This window comes from Gouania willdenowi, chromosome 20, assembly GCF_900634775.1.
Source record: "Gouania willdenowi chromosome 20, fGouWil2.1, whole genome shotgun sequence".
Lineage (NCBI taxonomy): Eukaryota > Metazoa > Chordata > Actinopteri > Blenniiformes > Gobiesocidae > Gouania > Gouania willdenowi.
Genome location: NC_041063.1, coordinates 22,119,702 through 22,138,024, shown reverse-complemented (window position 1 = coordinate 22,138,024; position 18,323 = coordinate 22,119,702). Strand labels below are relative to the sequence as shown.

The 18,323-nt window shown below is 36.7% G+C and overlaps 1 protein-coding gene across 1 annotated transcript in view; it reads right to left on the bottom strand.

Annotated features, from left to right (window-relative positions):
- ofcc1 (orofacial cleft 1 candidate 1) overlaps positions 1-18,323 on the bottom strand; it is a 131,156-nt gene that overhangs the window by 57,774 nt on the left and 55,059 nt on the right. Inside the window, exons 13-16 of the mRNA XM_028435121.1 lie at positions 17,459-17,573; positions 15,664-15,928; positions 4,464-4,543; positions 1,332-1,486 (exon numbers count right to left, since the gene is read on the bottom strand). Coding sequence (XP_028290922.1) covers positions 1,332-1,486; positions 4,464-4,543; positions 15,664-15,928; positions 17,459-17,573 — 615 coding nt within the window. The remainder of the gene's footprint in view (positions 1-1,331; positions 1,487-4,463; positions 4,544-15,663; positions 15,929-17,458; positions 17,574-18,323) is intronic.

Here is an 18,323-nt window from a genome sequence, read left to right as displayed (position 1 = left end):
ACATCCTAACCCCTGTCTTTTTCCTGTATTAAGGCCCAGATTAGTAATTAGTACCACCACAAAGAAGATACTATACTCACCAGCTTTTAATTCTTTGTTTATCTTTTAGCATGATGGATAAAAATTTCAAAAACTCATATCTCTGTTTGTAATTGATCGATCTTTATGACATTTGACTCACTAATGTCAATTTGGTTCCTCTATTATCCCACAGAGTTTCATCTGGATCTGATCTGGATAGCACATTGTATTGTGTCCATACACTGTGAGCTACTACGGAAACATTAGGGCCAATTTTGATGAAAATAATTTTGGGCAAATCAAAAATAAAGTCAAAATGTTGAGATTAAAGTCGGAAAGACGAGATTAAAGTTTAAATTTAGAAAATAACTTCAAAATACCATATTTTGATGAAAGTAGAAGCTTTGCTATTTAAGTCAAATCTACAGAAGCTGACTAGGGCCAATTCACCATATATGACAACAGTCTCCATCAAAATTGGCCCTAATCTGTTTCCGTAGCTCCTCAATAGACACAGATGGACTGAATGCTCCGCCTCTTTCAAACTTGACAGGTAACAAAGAATCTCTTTGTTATTAAGCTCAACTTTGAAGTATAGTTTAACACATTTAACGATACACGGAATTTTGTAGATGGCCACAATCTGCTGTTTGTTGTCATATGGTGAGTTGGCCCTGGACAGTTTCCGTAGATTTGACTTCATTAGCAGGCTTTTCACTATGATCACAATATTGCATTTTGAGATAATTTTCAACATTTCCACTTAAATCTCATCTTTTCGAGATTCTTGAGTTGCCAAAATTCTCTAGTCCATCAAAATTGGCCCTAATCCTCTTCCATACCTACCTACTGTATGGTTATTGATGGGGAGAGAAATATAATTTTTTTCCAAGCCTTTATAGTGCGAATGATTACGGTACCAAACTACAATAAATTATATGTATTAAAGAAAACAACTGTAAGAATGTAAAGAATCATGAATATACATGAGTATATACAGTATATAATGGAGAAGGATGCCTGACTGTTCTATAATAAGGTAGGTAAGAATGCATTAATCATGTGAGTGTTCGAGATCAGTGACAGTGCTGTGCATTCAAAAGTTTGAAAACATGGAATAAAACTTGGAGTTGATGCTGAAGCTAAAGATATTAAACTTAAGAGTGAGAGAATGCAAAGACAGGTAACTACTGCGCCTCTTGCCCGAGGTATTGCCCGTCGGGCACTCGTTACCCACGGTTTTCTTTCTGTTCATTCTCCACATTTGCGTTTGCTTGGCTGAGTTGGGATTAACGTGCGGTGAGACTTACTGTAGGGAGAATTTGTGCTCCTCCATCTCCTCCGTAGAGAGAATCTCCATTGAAGGCGGCATCTTGTGTTTGTCTGCCTGCCGAGGCGGCGGCGGCGGCGCGCCTCTGCCGCTCACGCTGGGGCCGCAGCTATTTGTCTTCTTGATTGGCTTCTTCTGTGAAAAGCAGAAATCGGGGGAGAACACACGCGGATGTCATTTGTAATCAAAGCAGGAAACAGGCCTCGGAATTTATCTTGGGGGATGCATTGCACACGGTGACAGCGACAGTGTGTGTGTGGCACTTTTGGAAGCGTCGACACACACACACACCCGCGCGCCGCAATTGACACGAGACGAGAAGGACGGTGAAATCACACACGGCGTGGCGTGCCATCCTTCAAGTTGAGTCGGGTTTTTGGGAAAAGTGTGGCGGTGATGGTGTGGCATTTAAAACGTGGGATATGTGAGCAGCTGGCACACGAGTCGTTTACTGTCATCGTCATATAAACACAGTCAAATGGAGTTAGGAAGTAGGGGTTTGAGATATTTCACCGAGGTACTTGGGAGCAGATATTATTTGTTAAGCCGCCAACATGTTAGCGGCTTGCGTTCCTGGCCCTGTCAGCCCTGCCTGCGTCGCCCTTGGGTGGGCTTAGTGCTTTTTTCTGCTTCAAGTTGTGAAATACACACTGATGTATGTTAATGAGATCCATAGTTGGAATAAGCAACCTCTATCCCCCCTTCCAATCCCTTCTTTTATCACTCCACCTTAGTTTCCTCCTTCCCTCCATCTTCCCTCTGAGATAAACTAGCACCAGGAAGTAGTAAATGGGCATAGACCCATAAAAGCTCCATCCGTTTTCATAGGGCAATCTTTGCCAAAGCAAGCTTGGATTCCAGAGTGATGATCACAATAAAAAAAAGAAAGCAGAGAGAGAAGAAATGCATGAGATATATAAAGCACAATGTTCTCTGGTGTCTCCCCAACAATAAATTTAATGCAATACCTTAAGAGTGGATTTGGTATATAGCTGGATTCCTGCCCTGTGGGCAATGTGGTCGCCTGGAGAAAATTCATTTTAATTAGGGCTGCACTGCAGGTTGAAGGGCTGAAATCTGATCCCCAGCGCTCCCAGGCTGGGGCAGGTTGGAGATCACTTCACTTAATCATTAGACAACTGGGTTCCACAGCGCGACATTTGACACAGTTAGTGAGGTTTTTAAAAAGGGAGACGGGGGACATGGCCTTTGGAGGCTGCGGAGGAATAAAACCCGATATCAACAAAAGTCCTTCATTTAGCAGATCATTGGTGATTAATGGTGGTGGGAGGAGCCTGTTGAACACTAGCGGAGGGATGTGTGCAACACCGTCCAACTCCCTCAACAACAAAAGGCCACTGAAAACGCACAAAGGAAGTGGTTTTTGCAATTACCACTTCAAAGTATGGCAGGTAACATGCAAGGTTTGATTCATTTAGCTTAAGTCCTCCGTAACACATGAAGAGGTGTGTCCATAGTGATCTCAGGATCAGGTTGAATAAGCGAAAAATCCCTCTCTCTCATCATTGGCCACGTTTACATGGAAGCTTTAATTCCTCTTTAATTCAGAATGAAAGTGAAATCCTCTTTAAACTGACGTTGTAAACACTTAATTCCAATTACAAATATAATTCCGAATATAATTTAAATCCGAATTAGGTGGCTGGTTTCTTCCGATTTTAATTCCAAATTAAATAATTCCATTATCTTGTAAACGTTTAATTCTGCTTTAAGTTAATTCCGGTCGTTCTGCGCATGCTCGACCAGTCGCAATGACGCACGGTGATCACATAATCCAAGACGGCCGCCCCGGACTAGAGTTGAGACTATTTATTTAATGAGAGCCTTAGAAGACATGGATATAATAAAAAGAGTGGACGGATAGACGCATAAACGTACACACAGGTTTCATTGTACAGGTGATACTTAAAACCCGGAGACGGAGTAAATACGGCCCCGTACTGCATTCACAGGCTGTAATATCACCCAGTTTATCATTATATCAGTTGTTAGAGCTACTATCTTTACCAAGGAGCAAATATTTATTCCTGGTTATTGTTTTCCAGAGTTTTACTGGGCTTTATATACCGGTGATTAGTTCCTATATCTCCTTTTCCTGCTCCAGTGACCAAAGTGAAACCGTGTGTTATTGTCCAGCTGCTGCTTCAAAACTACAATTAAAATAAAAGTTCTTATTATGTGGTGTTCTATGTTGTTCTATATTATGTGGTGTTCTATGTTGTAGCCGAAAAAAAAAAAAGTTTGTTGCGTGTTTTTTCTCGATAGACGTTAATACGTGACGTTCGCCCCTTGTCCAATCAGAACCCTTCCCAACGCCCTGAACCTAAAGCAAAATTAAATAAAGCCGAATAAACCTGTTTTCCGTGTAAACCTCAATTCGGAACGACTATTTCCATAAAAACACAAAGCAGAACACTTTAATTCCAAATAATTTAATGATTTTAATACATGTTTTTTAATTCGGAATTAGTTATTCCGAATTAAAAAACGTAATGTGACCAAAAATCAATATGTCGGTTCTTTATGGGGACCTACCCCATACAGTTTAATCTTGATCAGGTCCGTATTGCGCATTTTAATCACAATTATTCAAAACAAACAGTGTATTTGGATCTACTTTATTAATATTAATGGGGATTAATTTTTTTTCTAAACCTTTAATGTGAAAATAACTTCCAATATCTGGCAAAGACTGCTCTTACTTTCTAGAATTTAAATTACACCTTTTTTTATTGACGCACAATGGAGGGGCGAACCAAAGCCAGATCAGCACAGACAGTCGTTTTTTGCAATTACCACTTCAAAGTATGGAAGGTAACATGCAAGCTTTGATTCATTTAGCTTAACTCCTCTGTAGAACAAGAAGAGGTGTGTCCACGGTGCTTTGGAGGAAAAAAAAAAGAAAAGGATCGTGGCCTGGCTGGTATTTGTGATTTCACAGAATTAGAGTTTGTCAGGCAGATCAAAACTGGCTTTGAAGGTAGAGAAATACCTGTTAGTGTGGAATGTATTTCAGAAAATAGAACGGGGTGGAAAAGGAAGGCGAAAGCAGACAGAGGGTGGGGGACACTTCCCCTTAAATCACTGTTACCTTGTGCAGAATCCCACCCTCTGCTTTCTCACTCCTCGGCCCAGTGTTCCCAGAGATCGCACCAGAGCAGAACTCCTTCCCTGCATGGAAACAGAGACACGACTTGCAGTAATTGTGCAAAAATAAAAAAATAAAAAACAGAGAAAACAAAGCTCTGTGTATAAAAATTAGATATAAATAATTATTCTCTCTTTTTTTGGCAGAAACTCTTAACATTCAACAAAAAATCACTGTGCTAATGTGAAATAAACGTGTCTTCAGCTAATTTATGAGGCATTTGTTTGTGATGGTTAAGACTGAAAGTACAATTAAGAGAAATAACCAAACAAATCGCAGTGTTATAATATTCACATTTTAAAAATCTGTCAAATTTATAGTAACAATTAATGTTCTGTATAAACACAAGCACAGATAGTCTGTTGATAATTAATAAACAGATGAGCAATATCTTTTATTGATTGCAGTCAAAACTGTTATCAAGCGATTTTTTGTCTTTTTGACATACTATAATTATATATCCTTATATCCAATAGCCCTAGTAATATTTATCCATATACCAAATATAACCTTACAGAAAATAGTTCAAACCGGTCATTTCGAGGCCTATTTTCTAGAACAAGGACGAAGAGTTCCAAAACATGTGATTTTAACTAAATCTAACCAATAACACAAGCTTCACGTAAGCGACGAGACAAGTCAGATATGCCAAACACGAGTCACAGTTCTGAATCCAAGAGCCAAATTCTAGAAAAACAAAAAACAAATAAAAAGTCTGCCTTCTCTTTTAAAAACTACATTTATAATAAATGGAATAATTTCACTCTATTCTAACAATATACTTGTGGTTTTTATGCTAGCAGCGATAGCACGACCACTCCTGAAATGCATCCTAAATAACTGCTCTATACTGTCCCCAGTTAACCAGATTGTAATGGCCTCCTAATAAAACCCAGTCATGGACATCGTCAAAATGTTTATCTGCTCTAGTTCCTCTTCAGGACAAACTTTAAAGAGAAACTAAACCCCAAGGTTTGGGCTAGAAATGGAAGAACTGCCTTGATTATGGGCGGGGCTTCTAGAGCAGTTAAGACACGCCCAGTCAAAATGATAAAATTTCCAAAGAACACTCTATGCTATGCTAACTAGCTACTCAATACTCACTATGCCTCTCAAATCACAATATTCTAACTCACTCACCACAGAATGTAGAGTAAACAGCTGCTTGTGTTAATAGGAGGGGTGTGGCCAACTGTGGTGGTTTGTGATGTAAGAAGCCACCAAATTGTCACAAACTGAATTTTAATTGTTTCATCCCATAGAGGGCAGTCACTCCTACATTTTACCACAAAATGTGCCAAATTTAAATACTTTGAGTAAAATGTCAAGAGTTGGATGAGAGTCAATCAACAACACTGCTTTATAGAAGAATACATTTGTTTTAGCAGAAAAAAAGTTATTTTGGGGTTTAGTTTTTTTATATTAATCACTCAATGTGTGATTAGCATAAGGAGCTTCATTGGCCCCATGGTTCATCATGCGTTTGAATTGCTAACCTTACCTGAGTTTACCATTTAGGTCCGCTCCTCTTTTTGGGTATTTGGTTGAATTTAGGTCAATCTGGAATAGTCTACACACAGAATCAACATGATTTTATTGAATTTTACAAAGCATTAAGTGATTGCTAAATTAGTAACAATTTCTAAAATTAAAAATATGGATAACTGTAGAGCACTTTTTCCTACATAACGGTTTAAAAAGCACTGTACAAACAGCCTATCCACAATATAATTTAATGGCAATGCTCTTTAAATACTTTTGTTGCGAGTTTGAATGATGTCTTATCAACATTTTTATCTATTTATGCATTTAAAGGGTTGAAAAAGGAATAAACGAAAGCACTTGTGCCTTTAAAGCTGTGCTATTCAACCTTGGAGTTGTGACCTCAAGCATGTGGGGTCGCACAAATCATCAAATTGGGTCACTTGAAATGTCTAGTATTTGATTTTAAAAAAATACGAAATTAATTTTTTTTTTTTTTTTTTTAAAGTTGTTTTATGATTATTTTTATAATTAAAATACCACACATTATCTCAAAACCATATATTATTTCTCAAAAACAGAGAAATTCAATAAACATTTATCTGAACTGGTGCATTTTATCACGTTGTGCACTAATCCTGGCGATTCTGTATTTGCAACACAAACTTGCTACAATTTTTTTTTTTTCAGAAAAAAATACATATATATTAATAAATGGGGTCACGACCCAAAAATGGTTATGAACCACTGCTTTAAAGCTTCAGATAAGCTAACATTTGTCATTTAAAACAAATAAAAAAAAAACATTCTGCTCTTATAATTTCTTTTTTATTTATTTTTGTGCAAAAGTTGGGAATCTGACTGTAAAATATGCCACATTGTCTTTTATATGTGAACCCCATCCCACAGACACTAATATTTCCCTCTCTGTTTAACACATGACATGTTTTTCACTGCTTTCCAACCGTCTCCCGTCTTTTTCAGCAGTAATTTAAATGATAAGCTGCCAGATGTGTGTCTAATGCTTGAAGAGTTAAAAGATCTGCATTATTTAGCATATTAACATTCGCAGAATTTAAAAAAGAGGCTCCTGCTTTGCCTGGAGGTTGCAATTAAGTAAACCTTAGCCTGATAAATGTAAAACTCTCAGAGAAACTTTTTTTTTTCCCCTCCTTACCCCCGTGGAACCAATCCCGTCGATATAATACATACGGAAAAGCTCTGCAATGCTAGGATTTTTTTTTTTTCCCTTTTCTCGCTGCAGGATTAAATCTATCAATAATAATAACTTAAATATAGGCCACAGATTAAAAACACATCTGACTGTTACATTTTACAACAGGGGAATAGCAGAGGAAGGTTTCACACAGATGTAGTTATTAATTATCACCACTTTGCAGGAGAACACACAGAGAGCATCGCATTGCAAAGCAAAAAGACTGCATTTGATGCATTTGAGGAAACAATGATAATTGCAGAAAATGACGTAACTGTGAAGGCGCCCGCGTGTTATGTTCCGAACATTAAAAGGAAATAAGGCACAAAGAAGGAAAGGAACTGATACAGTAACCTAAGTTAGGAAGTGAGGTGCATTATGGGAAGCTGCAGGCAACTGTCACAGTCTTTTCAAAATAAAATCAGCACATGCTATTCCCGCTATCAATGTTCACCAATAACCAAAACAAACGTTAAAATCATGTATTTATACAAATCTTTTTATTTATTTATGTATTATTACTGAAATCAGGTCGCTTCATGTCCTCCGCAAAGGTGGTCAAATTGTCACCTGTGTTTATTTTTATATTTGTTTTTCTGTTTGCGGGATTACGTCAAAAGTACTGAACAAAATTTTAAACAATTCAACAAAAGATAGACCTTAGACCATTCAAACAAAATTTAAAAAAAGAACTGATTGAATATGTATAAAAGAATTTTAAAAAAATCATATATTCATATATTATTTTTTTACAAATTCAAACAATCTTAAAGAACTCTATTGTATACTTTCACTTCGTCAAATATAAATGTGGGTAAAATGAATAATAAAATGCAGTATTAAAATATCTGAGCTGGCAACTCTGTGTTTCTAACACAGTATAACAAACTTAATCAAAAACGAATTCGAGAAAGGGAAAAAAATATTTATTTCATTTCACCAGGTTGGTTCATTAATTACCCCACAGAGTTTAATCTTGACCAGATCTGGATTGCACATTTAAATCACAATTATTTGAAACAAACAGGTTGTACATACACATACTGTATTACTATTAATAGGGATAAAAATGTATTATTATTAACTGCCAATATCTGGCAAAAGGTGCTCTTGTTTTCCATTAATTAATTCATGTTCCAGCATTGTTTAATATGTTGTCTGTTGGTAAAGGATTCCGTCTGTGTCTAGTTTACACCACATCCGGTCAATATGTTTGTGAGGGATTGAGTAGTTCCTCCTGTTTCCACACAGGTGTTCCTGATCTGCTAATTAGCTTCCAAGCATACTGTATTTCAGGTGTGGTTGAACACTGACTGAGTGATGCTACATTGGCTGTGTTCGAAATGGCACACTCCATGCTATGCACTAACAACTCAATGAGTATATACTGTTTACTGCATACTATTAGTATGATTAGTATGGTGACCATATTTGAAAGTTCTAAAAGCATTTTAAGTGAGAAAGTGACCAAGTAGAATATCAACATGTGGTCATTTGATCCATAAAACTCAAAAACACATTTATTGCCGACATTTCTAAGATTTTTGGAGATTCTACATTGTGCTACTGACAAAACTTCCGGTTATTTCAAAACAAGAGCCCTATTTACAAAAGCGTTAAACTAATAAATGACAAGAAGAGATGCTTTTGTTTTGAAAAGGGGATTTTTTTTTTACATTCCACTTGCAATGCATCATGAGTATGACGAGTGTCATACTGTGCATACTTAAAAAATGTCCCAGTATAGTATACATCTTTGGATTTCTTGCATACTCAATCTTTCACTACTATCAAATGTGAACAAACTACATACTCATTTTGATGTCAGACTTGGTATGAGTAGTATGTTAGTATGACAAATACAACACAGCCTATATGTTTGTGTGAGACATTAAGTAGTTCCTCCTGTTTCCACACAGGTGTTCCTGATCAGCTTATTTCAGGTGTGGTTGAACACTGACTGAGGGATGCTACGTTGTCTATGTTACCCTCATGTTTCTGCTTTTGTCTCCAGTATTTTAGTTGATCGGTACGTCCTTTGAAGTTCTGTTGTCTTTGATATTGTGCTTTGTTACATGAACTCTTTTGATTTGCACTTTCATTAGTTTTTTTTTTTTTTTTTAAAGATTAAATCATTTTTGTGTTTAATTAGAAGGATTTTATGTTCAATAGAGTCCGTCGACATAACAACAGAACTGTGGTCATCTTCTTTATACACCAAAAACAAACACAAATCAGCCTCCATTAGCAAATATAACACAAAACATCACAAACACGGAGCTTCTGGGATGCAGACAAACATTAATAAATACTTATTACATCAGGCCGCGATTCAGACGCTGTGCAGAGGCAGCATGGACAGCTAACGGCAGTATCCATGAACTAAGAGCGCTGGGGCCACCACAACTCCAGCCTCGCTGAGCACCCAAGGCCAACAACAAACTCCTCTTTATCCCCCAAGGTTCTGAGCTTTAGTGAGACCTGCACACATTGCATTGATGCACCCACACATTCAAGCCAAACTTTGTATTATTAAGGTTGTTTACACGTATATAGAAGTGTAGATATTCAGTATAGGGTGACCCACAAAAAATGAGGTCATTGACACTTTTTATTTGTTCTTGTCCACTTAAACAGGCTGAGTATAGAAAAGCCTCAGGGTTGTAACACCATTAAGACCATTGTGATACTGGTTTGGCTACACCAGACTAAGATGGTGGTGTTTGCTTATCTAGGCCCCTATTTGTCTATTTGTGGTCTGGAATTATACCGTACAGCAAAATTGAAGGTTAGAACTAGAGAGTTTTATTTTGAAATTGGTTGACTTCTGATTGTTTTTGTTTTTTTTTTCTTATTTTATTTCTAAACATAGCCACGTGAAATCTGGGAAATGTTATTATAGGTAGATAGATAGGTAGATAGATAGATAGATAGATAGCTAGCTAGATAGATAGATAGATAGATAGATAGATAGATAGATAGATAGATAGATAGATATTTGTTCTTGGCTGTCTTAAGACATATACAATACAATACAAGTAATAAACATAAATTTTAACAACCAAAAATATTTTTTTTTGTTGTTGTTTTTTTTGTTTTTTTGTTTGTCCCTGGACAGCTGTTAAAAGTCACCCTAAAAACTAAATCTATCCACACGAGTACAATCAAAAATGTCACATTCTAAAACAGCTTAAAAACATTCCTAAAACGACGTAATTCACCTTACTAAAAATGTATAATTCGGTTTCAATAAATTGTTCAATTTATATTTTAAATATATCTTGTATTTAAATATAAATACAAGATAAAATTAGCAACTCAATAATAGTGGTATTCATCAGCTAATCAACTTATGTTTCAATAGGAGCAAATAAATGATTTAGTTTTTTAAATAATTTTTGAACAAAGAAAGTGAATGGGTTGTGTTTGGTTTTCATTCAGTTTAGTTAGTCTTGTTTAGTAATTTGTATTTTTGTCAGTAATATCTTCTAATAGTTTTTTCTCTTACTTTTGTCTGTTAGTAGATTTCTGTCAGTGTCTTCCTACCTTTCTTGTCAGTTTCTCTGTGTGTATTTCCTCCCAGGTGTTCCTGATTAGCTACACATTTCAGGTGTTAGCTACACATTTGAGTGCTGCTTCATTGTCTGTGTTGGAGGTGTTTCTTGTGTGTTGCATATTTCTTTTTAGTTACTTTTGCACCTTAGAGGATAATGCAAACTTTTTAAAGTCGTAATGGTACTGTGTGGCCATCTTATAGCTGTTTTTCCATTATATACTTTATCATAACTTCTTCTTTTGAAGGATACATTTCCTTATCACCATCAAAACTGCAACATAACAATGTAGGAACGAAGCAGTCATACAATTATGTAAGACTCATTTGCGTTACTAAAGGCGATCATAAACAAGACGCTAATCTGATCAGTCATTTGGGTTCAAACAAACCCAATGTAACTGGATCATTCAGTTAATGTGAAAGGTCACTTAACCCAGTGCGCCTCTAGCTAATCGGCTAACGATTGAAAGCCAAATATGCTCAATCATGCTTGGAAAAGTTCATTGAGATAAATGACATTTTTATTTTTTCAGATAAAAAAACTCCCATGAAAACCAACGCAAACCGAGACATTACTTGTGATTTCCTGATCCGAACTCGTCTGAAGTCTGAAGTCGAGTCTGTTGAGATCATTATTATTACAAACCCTGAGGGATTCAAACTCAAAGTCGTACTCTGAAGCTTGTTTCCGTCACAACACTGGACGGGATCTTCATACAGAGGCATAAGAAATGTAGGAAATGTGTCCACTATGTTCACACTGCAAGTCTTAATGCACAATTATGACGTTTTCACATGGTGAAGACGTAGGAGTCGGATAGAAAGTGCCTCGGCCGTCCAGACTGCAGTCACATTGCAAAAAGTCGGATACGTATCAGATTTAGGACCACGTATGAACCTGGACAGAGCGCACATACATCACCACTCACAAACCTTTCAATAAAACAAACACGCGTCCCCACTGTACAACCATAATTGACGACTACTTCTATGCACTCTGGATCTGCCCATACATCCAAAACTTTTGTTCGGAGGTCATGAGCAGCTTGTCTGATAGCCTCAGCATCCTTCTCTGCCCCATTATTGCACCACTTGGAGATATTTCGACGTTAACCATCCCCAATCCCTACATACCATTCATGCTAATATCGTTAACCTTTTTTTTTTTTTTTTTAATTACTTTTAAACTGGAAAGATTGAACAAAAATATTTTAAATCCACTGGTTAGGCCTCCTCACAGACCACTTAAATGTTGAATAACTAACCCACCATTTAAGAAAACCTGGTCCCCCGTTTCACATTACCTCCGAGAATAATTCCTCCATATTCATTAACTTGTGATTAGTGAAAACTGTATGTGAAGTGAAAGGTGTACTGATGTATACAAATCATCACTGTTATAGTACAGTGCCCGTCGGAAGTGTGTATTCATGTGGGAGCTCAATAGAGTTGTCAATTATGGCCAAATAAATATATGTTTGAAGGTTGGATGTACAAAGAGGTGTACATACTCTCTAGTGTTATAAAGTCCAAAATAATAGAGGCACAAAGTCTTGCTATGCCCACGCTGGCAAAAAACTTTCACGTGGACAAGACACCGCGTCAGTGAGATATATGCTCCACAAACACACACACATGCAGACGGTCCTGTAATTAATAGATAGATATAAGGTTTTGCCCATGTAATGTCCTTTTTGTACAGGTTGACTTTCACTCCTGTATTTCCTCTGTTCTATCATCAAGCATTTTGGTATTTTTTTAAATGTTTTCAGCAACATGTCTAACTATTTTCAGCATGTACTTTAAGTTACAAACTGTCCATATTAATATTATTATTAATAATAATAATAATAATAATGGCTTAGATTTATATAACGCTTTTTTCAAGGTGACTCATACCGGTGGTGGTAAACTACAATGTAGCCACAGCTGCCCTGGGCCATAGTGACAGAAGCATGGCTGCCATTTCACACTTACTGCCCCTCTGACTACCACCAACATTCATACCCATTCATATGGGTAAAGTGCCTTGCCCAAGGACACAACGACAATGATAGAGCAGGATTCGAACCTCGAGCCCTTCAGCTTTTGGACGACCCATCCTACCACCATGGTCGCCCTCTATTGCCCTGCTTGTTTTAGTTTGTTTTTTTTAGTTTTGTTGTTGTTTTTGTTGCTTGTGAAATGAAATAAAAAAAATCTGAACTGTGCTGTTCAGACTGTCTTTAACAGATCAGATACAGGTCACATATGGACAAATAGATCAGATTTGGGTCACATTAGCCTGCAGTGTGAACATAGCGACTTAGACTTTCATCCTCCCGAGTTGGATTTCCATTTTTTGGCGATGTGTTAACGTTGTCCATCCAATCCCTTTCTTTCAACCTTGACGTACCACTCCATCTGAATGTCATAACTCACTGCAGAGGTAATGCAACATGAATAGATCTGTATGCAAATTGCGCTCGATTGTCAGTTCGACTTAAGGAACGGCGTGGATAAAGTGCCGCACGGGACACCTTTTGATCCGTTACTTCACTCTCGGATCAGGTTCACTTCCCATGCAACCTCCTCACCTGGCCGTAAGTGTGTGTGTGTGTGTGTGTGTGTGTGTTAACATCTAGAGCTTACAGCCATGTGCACAGTCAGAAAGACCAGGTACCATTTGCCTTTTGTGGCAGAACATAAATCTCCCATACCGAACGCTTCTCGCCCTCCCTCACTCTCTCCCTAGAAATGCAGTCAGTTCGTTGGGGACACTTCCCTTGTGGGGGTAAGGATCTCTGTGGGGGGTCACAGGTCAGCCGGCGGAGGAAGCGACAAGCTGTGAAATGTAAAAGACCAATTTCTTCCACATGTTCCAGCGCTGGGAGAACACTGCCAAGCTGTCAGCCAGCATCACGTTTAAAATGGGCCAGGGTGCTACCCAGCAGACCTGTCACAACTCATTTGTAATTAAAAAGCCTGTGTGATGTTTAAAGCAGAGCACCCCAGAAACTTTTGAGGACTGTTAAATAAAGATGAGCTGCAAAAGAAAGAAAAATGGGGGGAAAAAAAGAAAAGGGGGAAAATGGTGAAGGATTAATAACAGAAGAGTGAACCCATCATCTACACCATAGATCAATACCAACTGAGCCTGGGTTTGAGTTCTGTTAAAGACCAGAATGTTTGATAGTAAATGTTCGAAACATGGTCGTCATATTTAAAATAATGTGGTGATGAGGATTGATGACTTTTTGTGCATCATTAGATTTACTCTGAAACCCTTAATGCAGGGGCATCAAACTCATTTTAGTTCAGGGGCTTGAGTTATTTTAACATTGTTGTGCCCTGGTTTGCACTTCTACGTGTACATACAATACTAAATATGTAGGAAACTAACAATATCCAAGCAATAAATGACAGATATCAGTCCTAACACAATCTTTACTTTAAATTTCCTAGACTTTGTGACCAATTTCTGTTAAATTAAGGGAAATATTATGTAATAATTTGAGGAAAATTGAAGGATTTTGCTAGAAATTTGACATTTAAAATGACTGCAATTGTGCAATATAAGAAATGTGAAAACTTTGAACACCTGCAAATATTGTGGAGTTTCATTTTAACAATGATTCTTGCTTTTAAGTGCTGATGCTTATGATAAAGGATTCTTAATATCTCTTTACTCATTTTGATTTTGGAGTGCCTGGTTTCCCCATTTTTAGAATTGTGTTGTGCTTTAATTCCATAATGATTCAATTCAATTAAACTTTATTTATATAGTGCTGACTACGACAATAGTCATCTTAGCGCTCAAAGAATAATATATATATATATATATATATATATATATATATATATATTTAATAATAATTCAATAATTGAATTTTGAAAAAATATATAATTTAAATCTGTTTTTTTTTTTTAAATATATTTTTAATCAGTCATTATTATTTAATCCAGTGTTTCTCAAATGGGGGTACGCGATGCCACTACAGGGAGTACTTGGGAGAGAGAGGGGAAAATTAACACCTTTCAAAATCTAAAAATATGAACTCATAAAACGACAACAAAAACACACATAATAAGACAAAAATACACTGAATAATAAAAAGAACAAACAACAACAAAATACACAAAATGACACCAAAAACACACACGCTGAGAGAGAAAAATACGTACTATTACCAGCAACTGTCAAAACGACAACAAAGACACAGTAAAGAAGAGAAAAACACACAAGATCACTACAAAATATACAAAAATAACAGAAAAAACATACACAACGACAAAAGACATTAAAAAAACACACACACACTAAGAAAAAATAATACCAACAACAATGAGAACAAAAACACACAAAAGATTAAAATATGCTGAATAATGAAAAGGACAGACAAACAACAACAAAATACCACTAAAAAAACATAAAATGATGATAGAAATATTCTTGATTAGAATGTTCTTATGTTGTCGTCGGACAAATGGGGTTCTTGGATTCAGAAATAAGAGAAAAAAAAAGTTTGAGAATCGCTAATTTAATCTTTTACTAAACATTTCAGGTGACACTATTTAAATTCTAGGAGACCCCACATGGAGTCGTGACTCAAAGGTTGAAAAACACTGGTTTATTTGCTCATAAAACTTGTGTCAGTATTTATCTCTAAAGTCTATCAAGGTCTTGCAGTGTTTTCCTTCCTGCATAAACTCAATATTTCCTTAAGTCAATAGTGGAATTTAGCTGAGAACACATTGACTGTGTTTGTGTTCTTTTTTCTGCCAATCCTGGCCCAACCCAACCCTCCAGCGAGGCCTGCCACTCTTCTTCTCCCAGCGTAGGTGACATTATGCTAACATTTTCCCCCACATGTGGCATCGTTGGGGGGTTTTAGGGATTAGACCCCTACCTGGCAGAGATGAGGTAGAGCAGGCAGAGTGGGCTGACAGGTGGAGAGGAGACCCCTGATGAGAGAGTACCATGGTGGCTTCTACACATCTGCAGCTGAGGCCTGTGTGTGAGAGCTGATGGGACTGTAGGTGGGAGGGGGGAGGACAGAGCTGGTTCTGAAGGTGGTCCGGCTCGCTCTCACTTTGAGGCATTCCTGGGGGGCTTTTCACCTTCACGCTGTTGCACTGCTTTGCCTCTGATGAACCAGGCTGGAGCCTTTTAACCTGAAACAGACAGAGGTGTAAAGAGTACGATGTATCGTACTCAAGTAGAAGTACTGTTACTTGATTAAAATTATACTAAGTCCAAGTAAGTCATACATATAATACTCAAGTATATGTAAAAACTACCTCAATTAAATAGTCCTTAAAGTAAAAGTAAAAGCAATTCTCAGGCTCTAAGTCAGGGGTCTCAAACCCATTTTAGTTCAGGTTTGATCTCAAGTTGGTCACAGATTTTATGTGAGAAAACGAGTAATTTAATACAAAATATGTAAGACACCGAAAATATCCAAGCAATAAGTGATAGATATCAGTCCCAACAGGATCTTTACTTTAAATTTCCTATATTTTGTGACCAATTTCTATTTAATTAAAGGAAATATTGAGTAATGATTTGAGAAAAATGTAAGGATTTTGTAAGAATTCAGATTTTTTTTTTTTTTTTAACAGTTTAACATTAAAAATGACTGCAATAACGTGAGCACCTGCAAATATTGTTCAGTTTCATTTACACAATGATTGATGTTTTTCATTTTTACTTCCTCCTGCGGGCCAAATTGGATGCTCCAAAGGGCCGGATTTGGCTCCCGGGCCATGAGTTTGACACATGTGCTCTAATTACAGCTCTAAAACTGAGAAAATACCAAGCATTTAATGCTGTTTTGGCACGGTGCATTACGTTAAACAAAAAAAATAATTAGAATTTACTCTGTGTAGAAATAAGTACATTTCTTTACTTCTTTTAAAACTTACTTAAGTACAATTAAAATGATTTAGAAATATACTCAAAAAAGTATGCATAAATGCAACACCATTACCGTAATGTGAGTACATGAAATCCATGGCTTTCACCTTTGGGAACAGCCAACAAACAAACACGTGACAGACGTGAACGTCTTATTCCATCAGATCATCGCAGATCGTGGGAAAAACAGCATGTGATTGTAGTTATAATATTGTAAATATTTTCCAATATTTGCATCAAACATTGTTTGCAGATGTAGTTATTCATTTCATCTAAAACATAACAAGTGGATTGTGTTTTTTTGTTTTGGTTTTTTTTTAGTTGCTCATATGCAAAGATGCACAAATATCCCTGAGGAATGGAAGCCAATGCAGCACAACAGCAATGATAATGAAGTAATACAAACAGCATGTCTCGGTCTAAGGGACGAATAAAGAAGCAAAGCAAAGACGGAGAGCTTTGTTCTGCTTTTTAATTGAATTAAGATGTTTACTAATCTAATCAATGCATCAGCCCGACTGCATCCTGAATCGGTGGGTAAAGATGGGCTTCTTCTTCTTCTTCTTCTTCTTTGCTCTCTGGGGCCAGTTTTAAATTTCTTTGTGAAAGCTTTTTATCATTAAAAGATCCAAAATAACCCCTAAACTGCATCAATTCTGCCTCCAAAACATTAGAACGAGTGGAAGATAAACTTCCCCGACAAGATGAGGGATTTTAAAGGCAGTAAAGGTGAGATGAATATCTTCAGAAGAAACATGGATGCTAATCTGAGACTCAAACACACACACCTGAAAATACAGGTTGCACAGCCAGTGGTCAAGATCAGACGAGATAAGGGACTCGATCTTTTTGAACTGGTCCGTTTGGATGCTGGGTTCTCCTCTGAGCAGTGGGGTTTTGAACCTGCAGCGACAAACACGCATGTGTTGTATGTGTGTACAGAAGTAACCACTTCAACACCAGATACTGTGTCAACATACTTAACATGTGATCAAACACACGTTTATTTCCTTTAGCTGATTGTGGACTTTGGATGATGTTCAGAGCTTATCTGATGGAGAAGTGCGTCATGTGTTTTTCTTCATCAGGATAATTTCAGTTTCTAGTTTTAGTCAACTAATTAACGTTAAAATGTCCATGCAACTAAAGTAGTTTTGATTGGATACCTTCCAAAAAAAAAGAAGAAACTTAGTTCTGATTGGATAAGATCTAATAATCACTTTGAGGATTAAAATACAATTGTTGTACTTAATATTAATATTTTTTTCTCTGGCCCAAATCAAACATTTTGCCAGAAACTTTAATGTAAGTGTACACCAGACATGAGCCACTGGTGGGAGTGTCTAAAAAAATGGGGCACAAAACGATACCAAAAACACACAAAATGACAGAAAATCACACAAAAGAACAAGAAATATATACTAGAAATACACAAAAAATGACCACAAAATAACTCCAAATACACAAAATTAGAGAAAATACACAAAAAATGACCACAAAATGACTCCAAATACACAAAATTAGAAAAAAATACACAAAATGACAAAAATAAAATACACAATAGGACACAAAATGCCCAAAAAGATTTCAAAAACAAAGAAAATGACCACAAAAAGACACACAATGACTTTAAAAACATTCAAAATGACAGAC